Here is a 19,182-nt window from a genome sequence, read left to right as displayed (position 1 = left end):
ATGATGGTAATGATAATAATATCAACATATACGAGTCATAACAGTCATATGAGAGTCACTTTGATGTTGGCAATAATGCTTCTGGACCTTGCTCTAGTCAGAGGAACTGTGTTTAGTTCTGAGCAACACATTTTAAGTTAGGGATGGAAATAGCCAACGCCAGCCTGGTCTAGAATAGATATCATGCAAGATCTGAGAAGTGTGAAGCCTGAGGGAAGACAGGAAGAGGTGGTCACACAGAAGAGACAGGACTTTTCTGCCTAGCTTCACATATGTGCTATTTATAGGAACATTTGGGTGATACTTTTCTAACGAAATCCAACCCTTGTAGGGGTGCTGAGTGGCTCCAACTCTGGAAGTCCATCAACCACTTCTGTACAGCTGAGGTCTCTGTTAGGGTTTTCCTTCTTAGATCACAGTTAAAGGAGTGTAAAATCACGTGCTCAGGAGCCTATTCCAGACTTCCTTAGTAGCTGTGTACTTTGCTATAAACACTAAATCCTCCAGGGGGTTACATTATAGAAGTGATAAGACTACACAATTAAATATTAGAAATGACCACTGAGTATATCCTGTTTATTGTTTATGATTTACACGAAAAATGATGGATTGGGGTTGTAGAACAATAAACCAATCATTACGTTTAGACCTGGGCTCTTGAAAAACTTGCATTCCATTTTAACAGTTCACATATATTTAACAGTTTATATATAAATGCAGATCACAAATAAGAGTTAGTTAGCTTAGAGATAAACAATTAACACGAAAGAAAACCACATAGATCTACCTTTAAATATCAGCATTCAAATTACAAGGAAGAAGACGTTTAAAAAAATAAAATTATTAGGTCAAGTCACTTAACATATAATAGAGAAATAAGAGAAACAATACTTTTATTAATATTTATATTTCTAATTTACCTTCATATATTCTTTACTTTTTCAAAAGGAGCCAAGACGTGATCAAACAATATTTAGGTGTCCTAACTTGTCATCTTCGGCTTATATCAGCTTGTTACAATGAAAATTCTAAAACCTCAATTTTCTTTTTAAAAGAATTTTTAAGCCAATTCTTATTCAACTTTTCTCCTTCATAGCAGCTGTTTACAGATAGTAGGGAGCCAAGAATGAAGGGCAGAAACAGATGGAAAGCAAAATGTACAACAGCTATCTTAAGTTCAGCTCTCAACACTGCTGGTTGAATTTGGAACCAAAACCTCTTAACAACTGGCAGATAATAGTTAAATCTTAACAGCCAAAGAAGAAATATTTTCTTTGGGACAGCTGCTATCTAGGAAGAGAAAACCAAGGTCCCTTTACACTGCCTAAATATAATGTGTGTGGCTTATTACAGAGAAATCTGTAACAACGTCAGTTTAACCACTAAGTGTCACAACTGATCATAATTATTTAAAGGAAACAAACAACAATAAAAATCACACTAGCCACAAATTTCCACAATATACACATGAGAATTAATTTTAATTTGATTTGACTCCTTGACACTAACTGATCATCAATGAAATACGGTATGGAAAGATCACAGAGTAGAAAACAAGCAAAGATTAGTTTATACAACAGTGGCTATATACATCAGAAGAAAAACATGCTACCTAATGCAACATTAAGGCTTGAATGTAAGCATTTCCAAAGTCACAGAAGCCCCAAAGAACCCCTAAATTACAAAGTCACCACATTACATGCATGCAATGTTCAGTTTTGTTTTACCCATAAAAGGATACACAGTATTTTGCTGTAAGTACCAGACACATTTACAATATATGCAAAAATTAGAATGCAAGTGTTATGTTCCTTATATTTAAGCCTCAAATGTGCCAACAGTGAAAATTCATTTATTTTTAAGAATGAAGAAAAGAGGTGGAATATAAATATGCAGAGGAATTACACAAATAAAATGTAATTTTGCATTTGGGAAGTCATATAAACATTCTTTTTATGTGTCTAAACTAAATCATCATTGTACTACTTGGATGGAGGTACACTCACTATGTGTTTTACTATTTTACTTGCTCAAATGTGGCATTCTAACACCCATCATTCTCTAGTGTTGATACCTAATCACATCCGTAAATTAAATATTATGTCCATGTTGATACATACTTGCTTACTAGGTGTGATCACCTAAACAGAAAGCTGTGCACTCTTAGTTTGGTTACATGATTACAAAGATGACCCTGTGGGTCAAATTTCTCATTAAAAAAAAAGTAAAGTAAGGAAAGCTGATTTCCTCACTTTTGTAAAAGCTTGTGAATAGATCTCTTTCAAAGGATAAATGTGAGGTCAGCATCTTCTTTTCTCTTTTAGAGAAAGGAAATTAAGAACGGAACCTGTTCAGTTCTGTTCATACAGTCACTAGGCAATCATACAATCTATTCCTTTTTCACCCATGGCTTAATTTGAAACTACTTGTTTTTATTTTAGTTCCAGGTGAATAATTTTCCCAAAATAAATTAGTGTAAAGAAACAAAGGCTGATAATGTAGTATGACTAATCCTTGTTCAACAATATTTTAAAATAATAAATTATAACATAGTAAGGTTTAGATATGTTGTAAAAAGGTATGGCCAAATCTGTCCTGGACCCCATCAGTTTTATGCTTTATACAAGACAGCACAATTAATCTTCTAGTTTTTTAAGGATTCAGATTTTCCTTCGGGATACAACAGAATGAGTGTTTTAAAACACTTTACGCTTGTTTTCAGACTTTCCAAAATATTTCAGAGCCAAAATTACCTTTAACTATATCCAGTGTTTATTACACAAATGTGCCATGAGTGTTCTGGACCTTCAAGTATAATTTTAACCAAATAGAAAGGACTTCATAAGGCCATCTAATTCATCTCACTGTACCAAGCACTGAGCACATGAGATTGTTCATATGCTTTACTAACCTTACTTTAAGCACATCCACCATTTCAAATAAAATAACTTATTTTACTACCTAACCATTTCAAGGAGATTACATTTAAGATTTTGTGATGCTCTAGCCAGAAGTTTTGTTTGGCATTCTAAAAAGTCCTAATTTTAAACAAAGATGAAAGAGTAAGTTATCTTCTTATAAAACCACTCAGTATTATGAACCAAGAGGTTTTGATGAAGCAAAAGCAAAGGGACCAATGAAAAAGCATGCTTTAGAATTCTTTTTTATTTCCAACGAAACCAAATTTTACTACTGTTGTGATCACAATCTTCACATTTGACGCAAATAGGAAAACTTAATTATAATCACTTAGTGGCAGTACTTCAGGCAAAACCAATAATGTGTGCCACACAGATGATTATTTCTTCTGGATAAAGTTAATCAATAAGCTTGATATTACAATTAATAACATATTAAACTAAAGAAAATGAATGCACTACTTCAACATTCAGCTTGAAAATGTTTAGTACTTTCTGCAAACCTAAATTTAGTTTAGAAAGGTTAATATCCTCTTTCTAAACTATGGCATAGACTATATATAGCATTTTAAATATATTTATATATAATTATTTGCACATCATATTTTAGAAGGATCTGCAGATTTACTTTGATAGACTGATCTCATTCAAGTGTTCAGGCTTAGGGGGCTTCTGCAGTACTGTCGGTTGCAGGTGGGGCATCATGATCAGGCTCAGAGGAAGCAGCTGCAGGTGTTTCCATCACAGCAGGTGGGAAATGACGGCGGCACACAGGGCACGTCCCTGACTGGGGGGAGAAAAAAACAAGTTCACAGCCAATGGAAAGATCTTAACTGCTACAAAGTATCAGAGCAGTATCATTATCCTCAAAACAAGTCAAATAACTTAAAAACAAAACCAAATAAACTTCAAATCCACGCAGTACAGAGAGGCAAAATTTTGATGCTATTTCCTCTTCATCCCAATCAGACTCAATTTCTGAGGGTAAACAGTGTCTCCTAATCATGTTTGCATCTTTTAGGTCACTCATCTTTCATGTAGTGAGTATTAATTATGAGTCTACTACATGCTCCACTTGGCACTGGTGCTACAAGGGTGAGCAAGGAGTCATAGGGCATGTCTTCACCTGAACTGAATGCATATATTAGAGAAACCAGAGACCTAACTAATTCACATATTTATTACACCAAATTAATCCCCCTAGGACCTTCCTCATATATATACTAAAGCCTTACTTTAGTGTAGCACAGATATGTCAAAGCAGATGGACCGCAGACCTTCTTTATAAGCCATATACTTCCTTTTCAAAAAGATATGGAGACTTAGGTGCCTTCTAAATGATAATCAATGAGGGAAAGCGGAACAGGGAAAGCAGTTAGACTGGGAGTACATTATTTTAGGACCAATGGAAGGTTATAGAGATGTGTCATCTGGCGATATGTTATCCCCTCACAAATCTTGTCTTTTTCCCAGAGATCTCCCTGACAGAAAAAAGGTTGAAGAAATCAGGCTATTGAAGGTGACAAAGATTCAGAACCTGGAAACCTTCTCCCTAGAGGAAAGGCTTCACAATAAGCTGCCTCCTGACGGGAGACAGACTAAAGAGATTATTACTTTGGGTTAAAGCAAAATCAATGACAATTCAAGATGTACAACATACATAATATTTACAATTCAAGAATTTAATTCAGCAAACATTTATTGTGCACTTGCCATACAGATGGGGCCAAAAGAGCAACATTTTAGAGTCAAGTGTATGAGTACAGTCTCAATCAACCACACACTAGCTGTGTAACCTTGGATGAATAACAATGATTGGAAAATGAGAATAAGGATACCAATATGTCCCAGAGTTACTGTTAGGATTAAATGGGAAAACACACATCAATCATCCAGCGATACCTGACACAGAGCAGGCACAGACAACACCAGATCCTTCTTAAGGCTCTGATACTATTGTGGGAGTTTAAAAAAGAGGATATTAAGGATAGAAACGTCGAATTTAAGCGGACCTACCTAGATCATCTATTCTTACAGTAAGGGGAAGATCACACCAGGCTAAGCAAACATGAGTAAATGTACAGAGGAGTAAATCTGATGAGACAGACTAGATCACAGAAGGCCTGGAAAGCCTAGACAGAAACTTTATATTTTTTACTTTTTTTTTTTTGCGGTACGCGGGCCTCTCACTGTTGTGGCCTCTCCCATTGCGGAGCACAGCCTCCGGACGCGCAGGCTCGGCGGCCATGGCTCAAGGGCCCAGCCGCTCCGCGGCATGTGGGATCTTCCTGGACCGGGGCACGAACCCGCGTCCCCTATGTTGGCAGGCGGACTCTCAACCACTGTGCCACCAGGGAAGCCCGAAACTTTAGATTTTATAAAGGAATCATGAACATTTCTGCACTGGATTTTAGATATCAACTAGAGTTTTGCCAAAGATGAAGTAGCAGTAGAGGGGGAGCAACAGCAAAGAAAGAGAAAGGAAAGAAAAGAAGGGAGAAAGGAGAGGGTAGGAAGTAAGAGAAGGGAGAAGGAAGGGAGTGGTTATAGAGAAGAAAGGGAGCCATATCCGTAAGTAATTAAGCTGGGAATGTGATTTGGGAATTTCTACTGAACTGCATGTAAATATCCTTTACGCAAGAATAGAATTCACTGAGAAGATGTAAGTAAAACTTTTTTTTTTCTTAAGTAATTCAAATATACTTAAAAATTATTGGGTAAACATTGAAAAACAGTATATAAAAATTTGAATAGGAGATACTTGGTAGGTTATTAAATATTTATCATATACATTTTAATTTTTATAATTATTTTCTTGTAATATAGTTGATTTCCAATGTTGTGTTAATTTTTGCTATATAGCAAAGTGATTCAGTTATATATATTCTTTTTCATATTCTTTGCCATTACAGTTTATCCCAGGATATTAAATATAGTTCCCTGTGCTATATGGTAGGATCTTGTTGCTTTTCCTCATATACATTTTTAAAGATACCATCTCATATTAGCAGAATATCTGTACACTGTTATAGTACTCTGAGTAGTCCTAAAGGCTTCTTTGCTTAAGAGATTCTTGAAAACATCAAATTTCAGGGATATAATCAAAGATCTAATTAGCTTTATCCTAAAATCATTTGCCTATATTGTTTTTAGACAATGTTAGTAAGGTAAAATAGTTTGATATATCATTAATCTGTAATCATTAAAAGGTAACCAATTTTAAACACTGAATTAAAAATTACTACGAGTATGTAGCTAAATAAAATAGGCTTAAAAGACACTACTATCATCATTAACTTGTAGGAGAAACTATTAACTTTAAAAAAGTAAATCTGCAACTCACCTTCTGCAGCCAAATTGAGACACAAGGTTTGTGAAAGAAATGATGACAGGGTAACTCTGTTGCTATATCATCCTTAATATACTCACTGCAACAGATTGGACAGCATTGCTCCTGACCAATAGCTGAAAACAAATAATTTGATTTATCAATCCCATGAAGTTCAATTTTAATAAAATTGAAAACCAACATATTAACTCATAGACAACACCTATGAAAGACAAAAGAACCAGACTTTGGTGAATTAATTGGTAAAAGTGTTTTAGCTTAATACATGACAATTTGGAATTTAATAAACATTGCTTTTGTAGAAAAGTTGTCCCAGCCTATCACTTGATAAATTAAAAAATTCCACTAGGTAAAAGTTTGTCTGAATTAGGTTTCATACAAAATCTAATGAAAGTTTCTGACAGCCACTATTTTATCTTCTAGGTGCATTGGTAATATACTTGAATATGCAAAGTATCGTTCAACATTAGAGATCAACTTTGCCCTTACCAGTGTGATCTTCAAGAACAAGGGTCTCTGGAAGACCATCAATGCTCTCCTTACTGGCTGGTGGATTGGCCACCTCAACATCCACTGCAAGAGACTCTAAATGTGCCAGGGCAGTCTGAAAATGAAAAGCAGCATTTCTTTGTTAGGAAACACTTTTTAAAACAGTAATGAAAAACTATTTTTAAAGGTATCTTCCAAAATTATATCCACCATTATCCTCTTCCTACTGGTTTCTTTTGCTTCAGTCCCTGCCCTTTTTGCCTCCTTCCAAAAGGAACCATCACCAAACCAAAAAATCAAAAAACACAGGAAAAAAAAATCCCTACTTTTCACAAGTACAACAAAAATCTATCTTGTCTCAATAACCATTTACTTGTCCATCATACTTATATTTTCAAGAGTGGTTACCTCTTCCAACTTATGAGCTTATATATGAGATCAATAACATGAAAGGAAATAAATACTTTGAACAGGTTCAACTCATGAAATATAAAATGTGGCCAAGGTTACAAGATGTTAAAGGTAGGGAAGCAAATATTGCATTTCTGAACGGCTGTATCTACTACTGGTATAGAGTCAGCACATCCACATTACTGGTTCACTAGTACTGGCACAACTCATTTTATTGCACTTTGCAGATACTGCATGTTTTTACAAATTGAAGGTTTCTGGCAACCCTGGCTCAAACAAATCTATCAGTGCCACTTTTTCCAACAGCATTTCTCACTTCATGTCTCTGTGTCACATTCTGGTAATTCTCAAAATATTTAAAACTTTTTCAATATTATTATAATTGTTATGGTGATCTGTGATCAGTGATCTTTGATGTTACTACTATGACTCACTGAAGGCTAAGATGATGGTTAGCATTTTTTAGCAATAAAGTGTTTTTTAATTCAGGTATGTACATTTTTTTTGGACATACTGCTATTGCATACTTAATTGACTACAGTATAGTGTAAACATAACTTTTATATGCACTGAGAAACCAAAAATTTGTGTGACTCACTTTATTGTAGTGCTCTTGAACTGAACCTGGAATATCTCTGAGGTATGCCTGTATTCCTAGGCTATCTGGGTTGTGAACTTTATTTAGGAGTTCAAATGTCTGGAAAAAGTCACTAACAGAAATGGAAAGAACAGCAAATCATATGACCATCTAGTATGAGTCACCCTCATCTTTTTGTGGCTTGATTAGCCCTTATGGCTACAATTAGGTTAGAACTGCAGAAAGGACCTATAATCACAGGATCTAAAAGGTAGAAACACACCAAGTATCCACAGATGAATGGATGAACAAAATGTCGTTGGTAAAGATAAATATTCAATATATAGTCAAATTCAGAATATTTTGATATCGTAATATGGTAGTATATTAACCACTTCACTAAGAATAAACATTAAAGGACAAGAGTATTAAAAATAATTATACTACAATAACTTATTAATGAATACTCAATATAAGAAAAGGTAAACTGTGACATCAAAAACATAAGAGTGGGGAAATAAAAGGGTAGAGTTTTTGTAGGCAATTGAAGTTATCAGCATAAAGTAGGCTGTTAAGATGTTTTATGTAAACCTCATGGTAATCACAAAGCAAAAGTCTACATTAGATTCACAAAAGGTAAAAAAATCACCAAGTCACAAAAGAAGACAATAAGAGAGGGAGAAAGTAACAAGGGAATTACAAAACAGCCAGACAACATAATAAGAAGGCATTAGTAGCTCTTATCTATCAATAATTACTCTAATATAAATGGACTAAATTCTCCAATCAAAAGGCATACAGTGGTGAACGGAAAAAAAACCAAGACCCAACTACATGCTGCCTGTAAGAGACTCACTTCAGCTTTAAGGAAACACATAGGCTCAAAAGTGAAGGGATGGAAAAAGACACTCCATTCAAGTGGAAACCAAAGAGAGCAGGGGCAGCTATACTTATATCAGACAAAAGAGACTTTGAGCCAAAAATGGTAACAAGAGGCAAAGAAGATTATTATACAATGATACAGAATCAACTCATCAAGAGAATACAACAATCATAAATGAATATGTACCCAAAAAAAAGAGCAACTAAATATATTAAGCAAATAAAAACAGATCTGAAGTGAGATTAGACAACAATATGATATTAGGGGAGTTCAATATTTCACTTTCAATAATGGAGATATTATCCGGACAGAAAACAAAAAGGAAATATTGGACTTGAACTATACTTTAGGTAAAATGGACCTAACAGACATATACAGAACATTCCACAAAACAGCAGCGGAAGACACATTCTTCTTGAATGCACATGAAACATTATCCAGGTTAGATCATATATGTCACAAAACAAGTCTTGGCAAATTTGAGAAGACTGAAATCACACCAATTATCTTTTCTGACCAAAATGGCAAGAAATGAAAAATCAACAATAGGAAGAAAACTGGAAAATTCACAAAAATGTGGAAATTAAACAACACACTCCTGAACAACCAATGAGGCAAAGAAGAAATCAGAAGATATCTTGAAACAAACAATAATGGAAACACAATATACCAAAACTTACAGGACAAAACAAAAGCAGTTCTAAGAGGGAAGTTTATAGCAAAAAAATGCCTATATTAAGAAAAAGGAAATATACCAAACAACCTAACTTTACACCTCAAGGAAGTAGAAAGTAGTTTGAAATTTTTTTTCAAAATATCTGAAAAAGAAACTAAGCTGAAAGTTATCAGGAGGAAGGAAGTAACAAAGATCAGAGCAGAAAGTGTAGAGACCAGAAAAATAGAAAATACCAAATAACACCTGTTTTTTTTTTAAAAAGTAACATTGACAAGCCTTTAGTTAGACTAAGAAAAAAGACAAAAGACCCAAATAAAATAATAAATGAAAGAGGAGACATTACAACTGATAACACAGAAATACAAAGTATCAGAGGAGACTATCATGAATAACTGTACACCAACAAATTGGATATATTAGAAGAGAAACATAAAACCTATGAAGAATGAATCATAAAGAAACAGAAATACTGAACAGACCAATACAAGCAGGGAGAATGAATCAGTAATCAAAAATCTCCCCCAAAAGAAAAGCCCAGGAGCAGATGGTTTCCCTGGGAAATTCTACCAAACATTTAAAGAATTAATGCCAATCCTTCTCAAACTCTTTCAAGAGGAGGAGGGAACACTCCCAAACTCATTTTATGAGTCCAGCATTACTCTGATAGCAAAGCCAGTTCATGACACAAGAGGCATACCTTGCTTCATTGAGTTCTGCCTCATTGCGCTTCACAGATATTGTGTTATTTACAAATTCAAGGTTTGTGGCAACCTTGCATGACAGTTAGCTTTTTTAGCAATGAAGTATTTAAAAATTAAGGTATATACATTGTTTTTCTAGACATAATGCTATTGCCTACTTAATAGAGTAAGTATAGTGTAAACATAACTTTTTATATGCACTGGGAAATGAAAAAATTTGTTGACTTGCTTTATTGTGATATTCACTTTACTGCGGTGGTCTGGAGCCAAACCCGCAATATCTCCGAGGTATGCCTGTACAAGAAAAGAAAGTTACAGCCCAATAATCCTGATGAACATAGATGCAAAAATCCTCAACAAAATAGTAACAGACCATATTCAACAGCACATAAACGGATCACACACAATGATCAAGTGATATTTATCCCTGGGATGCAAGGATGGATCAACACATATGAATCAATAAATATGATACAGCACATTTATAAAATGAAAAGATAAAATGCATATGATCATCCCAATAGATGCAAAAAAAAAAAAGAAAAAGAAAAGGAAAACACTCATTTGACAAAACACAGCATCCTTTCATGATAAAAACTTTTCACAGATGGGTATAGAAGGAACATACCTCAACATAATAAAGGCACACAAAGCCCACAGCTAACATCATAATCAACAGTGAAAGGTGGAAAGTTTTCCCCCTAAAATCAAGAACAAGACAAGGGTGCCCACTCTCACCACTCCTATTAAACATAATACAGAAATCCTAGCCAAAGTAATCAGGCAAGAAAAATAAATAAAAGGCATCAAATTGGAAAGGAGGAAGTAAAAGTGTCTTTGTTTGCAGATAAGATCTTATATATATAGAAATTCCTAGACTCCACACACACACACAAAAAGTTAGAACTAATCAACAAATTCAGTAAAGTTGCAGGATACAAAATCAACATATAGGAATCACTTGTGTTTCTATACATTAATAATAAAATATCTGAAAAAGAAATTAAAAAAAATCCCATTCATGACAGCATAAAAAATTTAATAAAATACTTAGGAATAAACTCAAGCAAAGAGGTGAAAGATCTATACACTGAAAACTATACCACTTTGCTGAAAGAAGACATGAATAATGCAAAGACATCCCATGTTCATGGATTGGAAGAATTAAAATATATGTTAAAATGTCCATTCTACCTAAAGCAATATACAGGTTTAATGCAATCCCTATCAAAATTCCAATGGCATTTTTCATGGAAATAGAAAAAAAATCTTAAAATCTGTACAGAACCACAAAAGATCCTCATCCTGAATAGCCAAAGCTGAAGCCATCACATTTCCTGATTTCAAACTGTATACAAAACTATAGTAATTAAAACAGTATGGTACTGGCATAAAAACAGACATATAGACCAAATAACAGAATTGAGAGACCAGAAATAAACCCTGGCAAATACGAACAACTGATAAGGGAGCTAGGAATACTCAATGGGGAAAGGATAATCTCTTCAGTAAATGGTACTGGGAAAACTGGATAATCACATGCATAAAGCTGAACCCCTACCTTACACCACCGACAAAAATTAACTTGAAATGGAATAAAAACTTACACATAAGGCCTGAAACTATAAAACTCCTAGAAGAAAATACTGAGAAAAAGTTCCTTGACATTGGTTTTGGCAATGATTTTCTGGATGTGACAACTAAAGCATAAGCAACAAAAGCAAAAATAAATAAGTGGACTACATTAAACTCAAAAGCTTCTGCATTGGGAAAAAACCAATCAACAAAATGAAAAGCCTAGCTACAAAGTGGGACAAAATATTTACAAATCATGTATCTGATAAGGGATCAATATTCAAAACACGTAAGGAACTTAAGAGCTAAAAAACAAACAATAAAAAAATAAGCAGAGGAACTGAATAGACATTTTTCCAAGGAAGACATACAAAAGGCCAACAGGTACATTAACAGATGCTCAATATCACTAATCATCAGGGAAATGCAAATCAAAACCACAATGAGATACCACCTCACACCTGTTAGGATGGCTATCATGAAAAAGACAAGAAATCAAAGTGTTGGTAAAGCTGGGGATATAAGGGAACCCTCATGCACTGTTGGTGGGAATGTTAACTGATGCAGCCACTATGGAAAACAGCAGAAAGTTCCCCCCAAAAAATTAAAAATAGAACTACCATATGATCCAACAACCCCACTTCTTGATAGTTATCTAAAGGAAATAAAATCAGGATCTTCACTGTAGTATTATTCACAATAGCTAAGATATAGAAACAACCTAAGCATCCACTTATGAATGAATGGATAAAGAAGGTGTGGTGTGGTGTGGTGGTGTGTGTGTGTGTGTGTGTGTGTGTGTATAGATCTATCTATATATCTATCTATAAAATGGAATATTATTTAGCCACGAGAAAAAAGGAAATCATGCCATTTGTGACAACATGGATGAAACTTGAGGGCATTATGCTAAGTGAAATAAGTCAGAGAGAGAAACACAAATACTGTATAATATAACTTATATGTGGAATCTAAAAAAGGTGAACTCATAGAAACAGAGAGGTTTCCAGAGTGGTTGCCAGAGACTGGGAGTTGGGGGAAATGGGCAGTTACTGGTCAAAGGGTACAAACTTCCAGTTATAAGATGAGTAAGTTCTGGGGATCCAAGGTAGCAAAGTGATTATAGGTAACAAATTGTACTATATACTTGAAAGTTGGTAAGAGAGTAAATCTTAAACATTCTCACCACAAGAAAGAAATGGTAATTATGTGAGGTGATGGAGGTTAACAACCCTACGGTGATAATAATTTCACAATATATGTGTATCATATCAACACACTGTACACCTTAAACTTACACAATGTTACATGTCAAATACATCCCAATAAAGCTGGAAAAATGTGGTATACACATGCAATGGAGTAGAATTCAACCTTGAAAAAGAAGGGAATTCTGACACATGCTAAAACAAGGATGAACACTGAAGGCATTATGCTAAGTGAAATAGGCCAGTTACATTAGGACAAATATTGTATACCTGATATGAGGTACCTAAAGTAGTAAAATTCATAAGATAAACAGTAGAATGATGATTGCCACAGGATGAGGAAAGGAGGGAATGTGGTTAATTGTTTATGTATAATGCCATTTAACTATATACTTAAAAGTAGTTAGAATAGTAAATTTTACATTATGTGCCTGTTACCACAATAAAAAATAAACAAACTAGGCTTCCTAGGTAGGAATAGGATTCTTTCTGCCTGATGATTTGCGTTCTCTTGGATGGCAAACATTAATCTTTTGTATACTCCTCAAGATCTAGCCAAGATATTTTAGCAACTGTCTTTCCAAAAAGGATTTGAGATGACTTACAAAAAAAGATAAGGCCAAGGCCAAAGCAAAGTCAGGACTAAAAAAAGAGCGAGCAAAGAAAATTCACGGTAATAAAAGTTAATAAACATAGTTAATAACATTGAACACCAAATTTGACTCTGGATTTGCAGATAGATATTGCAAAAAGAAAAACTGTGCCAGTAATAGAATTATTGCCTCTGATAAATTCACCTTTCATTTCTGTCCTGGGAAAATAGATCTGGGTCCTTTAAATATTTTTCCTTTGTCAGCTACCATGATCTTAGGCTCTGCAGGAGAGGGTGCTGGAGAGACAACACAGGAGGAATGGGCTGTTTAGTTCTAGTGCGCTTGTTGGGAGCAGTGTGTGAGGCTTCTCTGTTGTGGGCTTCTGGAGCACAGACGGCTTCTGCACCAGGCTCCTCCAGCGTGATGAAAGGTTTCTCCAGCACTTGGATCCGGAAGCACAGGCAGTTTCCCCAGAGCCTGACAGCTGCAGTATAAGGTGGCCAGCAGCTTCCCCTGGCACCCATCTTGGATGGTTTTGTAGCAGGAGCGCTTCCAGTTAGTCTCTTCCCTGTGAATAGTTTCTTTAGCACTCCAAAGGTAGATTTTTGCCAAGATCCAGAGGGCAGATTTCCAGCAAGTTCTGCCAGCATAATAGCATAAACACTTCTCTAAGAGCCATGGTTGTGTCCTCTTCAACGCAGCCTAGATCTCAGCCCTGGGAGGTGGGGAGGTGGAGTGCTTCATCTCAGCCCTAAGGCTATTCCTTAAATCTACAATTCCTATATTCTTTAGAATTCACTTTACTTCCTAGTAGCCTAACTATAGTTAGTAATTCTTTATACTAAACTTACCCCATTCAAATTAATTGTTTTCTCCCTGTGACAGAGCTCAGACTGATAACTGGTATCAGGCATGATTCCATGAAGTAAGAATGGGATTGGTTTGGTTGAGCTTTTGGGCTTGAGCTCACTGCTGAGCTCTTTACCAACTGAAGAGGGATGCTATCAATCCATGGTCTTCAGTGGAATCAAAATTAAACTATCACTGTGGTTGAACACAATGAAGTGCCAACTAAAGCACATGTCTTGGGAACCCAGGTGGCTGCTGCACCTGACCTAATGGCAATAATGATGACTATAAAAACTGTGATGTGGGATGGATCCTTCTGAGCGCTCCTGCACGTTTACAAAGAGAAAGTGACAGACTTGGGCCCATTAACTCTCAAAGTGAAGCACGGTATAAGAACCAGAGCATGTCCATGATAACCCCGAAAAAAATCTCTTACTTTTGAAAATCAAACATACATTTTAAATTAAATTAATTCTCAGTCAAGTTTCTCAAAAATTATATCATTGATTGGTTAAAAAACAGGATTCTGAGACTTAGAATGGGGACATCTGATTGAACTCAGATGAAACTGACTATTTTGAATCCCCATGTCACTCTGAGCCTCCTTGTACCAGTAGGAGTAGCTTACCCTCCACAAACCAGCCTTCCTCTACTTGAAAATCCTGTGATAATTTCAAGTATAGAGTATACATCTCTTAGTACTTCTATGTCCAAGAGTATAAAGTTACCAGAAAACTACAGCAGCCAAAAAAGGCAGGATGATTGAGGACACAGACTCTTGAGAAATGTAGGTTTGGGTCACACCACCAAGTAAAGAATCCCAACCAGGTGAGATTCTTGCTGATGACAGAGAAAATAAGGAAGAAGACACTATAGCTATGAATTACAGCCTGTGACCAAATACAGAAACAAGGACTAGTAGCTTTGCATATTTTCTATTTGCTTGTTATATGTATATATTTATCTGTATCTACTAACCATTTTCTTTTTTCCCGTCCTTCCCATTTTTATTTTATATAGCAGTCAACTTTACAATTTAATCTGTATATAAGAGAATATTCAGTATGACTGACAATTTATGAAGTAATTAATATAGCCAGCGATGAATACAATGACTCTTGGGACTGTTCATCTGTTCATTCTGGGGAAAAGGTGAAACTTCTTCTTTTGTTAGAATAGCTGTATCTTGTTGGGTAGAAATATAGCTGTACTGTCATTAGACGGCAGTTGAAATGTGTGTAGAAAGGTGTATACAGAATCCAAGTAGTCAAAAATATGGACTGTTCCAATAATCAGTTATTGCTTCTCAGATCTAAATTCACTGTTTTTGTAAGCTCTGTGAAAATGGATTTGGGCCATTTAAATATATTCCCTTCTGACAGTTGTCATGATGTTAAGCTTTGTTCATAGAGGATGCTGAAGAGACAGTGCAGAAGGAAAGGGGCTTTGCTTCTGATCCTGTTCCCACATTCCTTTTTATACTCACCGTTTTTCCACTTTATAAATAAAAGTATACTTCTTCCCCCTTCAAAGGGGCAATCTGAAATACTGGGGTCAAACTGAACTATAATGACTGATAAGAAATCTTTGTAGATGGCTTCCAATTTTCTACTTTCAAAAAAAATAGGAGGATCTAAACAACTTGCCAAGTTTTTGTGATTTTGGTAAATATCTGAGAAGAATTCAGTGACAATGCTATGATAAACTCCTTCCATCCCTACCAATTTACTTATTTGAATAAGGATTTTCAATCTACATTCATAAGATAAAAAACAGAAATAAAGTTGATGCTGAATTATGCCTCATTCTAGGAATAAAATTCACTCACAAAGTAATTAGGAAGGGAAAAAAGCTTCTATCTCATTAAGAGATACATTTCTAGTAAAATTTTACTTTATGTTTAAGTAATTATTTATCAAATTTTGTAACAGTTCGTTTTTGATCAATAGACACAACAAACAATTTTATACTCAATCTAAACCAATTTTTTTTACATTTAAATTCCTGAACATATTTTTATTGCAAAAGTGATATAATAGGGTAAATAATATTACTTAAGATTTATGCCAAAAAATTTTAGATGTCAACGTAAAGATGTGCAAAGGAATACTTTTTTTTTTCCCAAGATTTCTTTGGGAGTGAGTAAAAAGCTTTAAAATCATTTTTTAAAACAGTTAAATATCTTAAATATTTTGCCCTCATATCTGAGACAGAGATATGAGGCAAATGTTTATTGCCAATGTATTCACCAGTATCTACTACCTGAAAAGAAAGAACAGCCTAGTACTGGAAAAATAACAGAAATGAAAACAACCACTGACAGAAAGAGATAGGGCTGCTGAGAAAAAAAACAAATCAAAGTACTCAGTTTGTCTTATTACTTGTTTTTGCTTTATTTAAAGAATGTTAGTATTAAATTTAAAAGGAAAAATCCTAAATTATAAATTATTTCAGTTTCATTTTTCAAAATGAATAAGTAAGTGCATGCTAGAAAAATAAAGATTTCTAGAGAGTGATAGGAAGAAGGAACTGTATTGATTCTCTAGAAGAGAAGAAGCATGTCTCAATCAAATTCAAATAAAATAAAGCTGAGCACTAAATCTGAAGAAGCTGTTATGCTGCAGAGAAGGGGAGACATTTAATGCTATTAATCTGAAACAGAAGGATAGATGGGTAAGAACAACTGAAAGCGGCAGTGCCACTGGGTTCCTGAGAGCAGGAGGCAACAATGTGGAGACTCTATGTTCCCTGGACATACTATATTCTTTCCTTCCTCTTGTCTTTGTCCACTCTGCTAATGCCTTCACCTAGCATGATCTCTCATGACGTCTCTCTCGCTCTTCTTTCAAGATGCCAATCAAATGTCACAGTTCCCATTAGTAATAAACAATAAAACTTTTAATTTTCAAAACTTCTTTATAAAGACATCTCCATATTGTAGGAATCATAAACCACTAGCATAATAATGGAAACAAACTATTTAACGACTGTGAAACCAGACTCTAATATTGATGTATATTCCATGTGGTCACTTAAAATGTCTTTAACTCAAGGAAGTTAGTGATCCTTAGTCTTTATATATTCTATTCCTGATGCAGGTTATCATGCTGTGTCACTGTTTCCCATGTGTCAGAATTTGGCAAGGCAAGTTATATAATCTGGGAAAAGTCCTAAGTGTATTATCCTGTCGCATGATATTCTGACTTTTCTTCTAGTACATAGTATTTTTCTTTTTCTTCTCCCAGTTTTATTGAGATATAATTGACATACAGCACCATGTAAGTTTAACATATATAGCATAATGATGTGACTTACATACACCATGAAATGATTATCCCAATAAGTTTAGTGAGCACCCATCATCTCAATATAGATGCAAAATTAAAGAAATAGAAAAAAAGTTATTTCCTTGTGATGAGAACTCTTAGGATTTACTCTCTCAACAACTTTCATATACAATATACAGCAGTGTTAATTATATTTATCATGTTGCACATTACAACCCTAGTACTTATTTATCTTATAACTGAAAGTTTATGCCTTTTGACTACCTTCATCCAATTCCCCCTCCCCCCAACCCCCTGCCTCTAGTAACCACAAATCTGATTCTTTTCCTGAGTTTGTTTTTGAAGTATAATTGACCTAGCACACTGTATTAGTTCGTTACACTACATAGTGATTTGATATTTCTATACATTTCAAAATGATCACCATGATACACAGTATTTCTGCTATGGTCACTTTGAGAAAAACATACACTATAATGCATAACTGACAGCAATGATCTCCATGGAAGATTACACACACTTAAAAAAGTGATACCAATGCAGAGCTAACTTGTGTGTGTACCTGTGCATGCATATGTGTGTGTAGATAAATAGGTCTGGATCTCCCTATCTACCTAATACCTAATTTATAAATCTAAACTGGGCTTTCTTTCTTTTTTTTTTTTTTTTTTTTTTTTTGCGGTACGCAGGCCTCTCACTGTTGTGGCCTCTCCCGTTGCGGAGCACAGGCTCCGGACGCACAGGCTCAGCAACCATGGCTCACGGGTCCAGCCGCTCCGCGGCACGTGGGATCTTCCCGGACCGGGGCGCGAACCCATGTTCCCTGCATCGGCAGGTGGACTCTCAACCACTGCGCCACCAGGACTGGGCTTTCTGATCTCATAACATTTCAAGATAAAATGGTATTATAGTGTTCCTGAAAGTTCCCTCTTTCATTTTTGTTCTCTCACTTTTGACTCATTCACGTTATTACTGTTCATCTACTTTGGAAATCACTGTGGAAATAGTGATTTAAAGAAAGACTTCTTACAACAAAATCCACTAGTGCAGGGGAAGTTCCCAAACATGAAAATGCTTGGGCTTTTGACCATAGGCAAATACAATTATGAACAAGTTATTGTGTTTTGGTCAAATAAAGCAAAGAAGGCAAGACAAACAGGCACCAAATGTGCCACATTTATTAACCTGTGTATGTGTGTGGGGATGAGAGGGAATAACTTTTCTAACTACATTAAGCAGCTAGATAGATTCAGAAGCCTTAAGAACCAAAAAAGGGAAGTGATTTGTAATATATCTTTAGAGATCTTTAATTGAAGTTAACAAATATACCTGTGTGTGTGTGTGTGTGTGTGTATAAAATATTCAGATTCACAGACCTGTATACAGTAATTCTATAGAGAAAGAACATTTTCTAAATGCAAGCAAAACAAACACTTTACATTCTGTAGTAAAAACTGGAAAATACTGTAATTTTAGGCAAATTGGCAGGATGTCAAGTACAATTTCTATACACATACTGAATCACTATTCAGTAATTGTTATTAAATTGGTAAGAAAATTATTCACCTTTTCTTAAAAGCAGTTAAAGAAACCTTTAATTGTTATCACTTGGCATCCCACCAACCTATATATGGGTACCAGAGCACTAAAATAAGCACTAAAATAC

The 19,182-nt window shown here is 35.0% G+C and overlaps 1 protein-coding gene across 6 annotated transcripts in view; it reads right to left on the bottom strand.

Annotated features, from left to right (window-relative positions):
• Positions 1 to 546: 546 nt before the first annotated feature.
• Positions 547 to 19,182, bottom strand: part of PJA2 (praja ring finger ubiquitin ligase 2) — a 78,664-nt gene continuing 60,028 nt past the window's right edge. For 5 of the 6 annotated variants that reach the window (XM_032625657.1, XM_032625662.1, XM_032625659.1 and 2 more), the window contains 3 exons: positions 6,757 to 6,871; positions 6,262 to 6,383; positions 547 to 3,705 (listed from right to left, as the gene is read on the bottom strand). In XM_032625657.1, coding sequence (XP_032481548.1) covers positions 3,580 to 3,705; positions 6,262 to 6,383; positions 6,757 to 6,871 — 363 coding nt within the window. In that variant the 3' untranslated portion in view covers positions 547 to 3,579. Of the gene's footprint in view, positions 3,706 to 6,261; positions 6,384 to 6,756; positions 6,872 to 13,584; positions 14,021 to 19,182 lie in introns of all 6 variants that reach the window. The other variant, XR_004349062.1, reaches the window with a different exon arrangement.

The sequence above is a fragment of the Phocoena sinus genome, chromosome 3 (genome assembly GCF_008692025.1).
Source record: "Phocoena sinus isolate mPhoSin1 chromosome 3, mPhoSin1.pri, whole genome shotgun sequence".
NCBI lineage: Eukaryota > Metazoa > Chordata > Mammalia > Artiodactyla > Phocoenidae > Phocoena > Phocoena sinus.
Note: the sequence above shows the minus strand (reverse complement) of the source record. Positions and strands in the feature narration are given on the sequence as shown.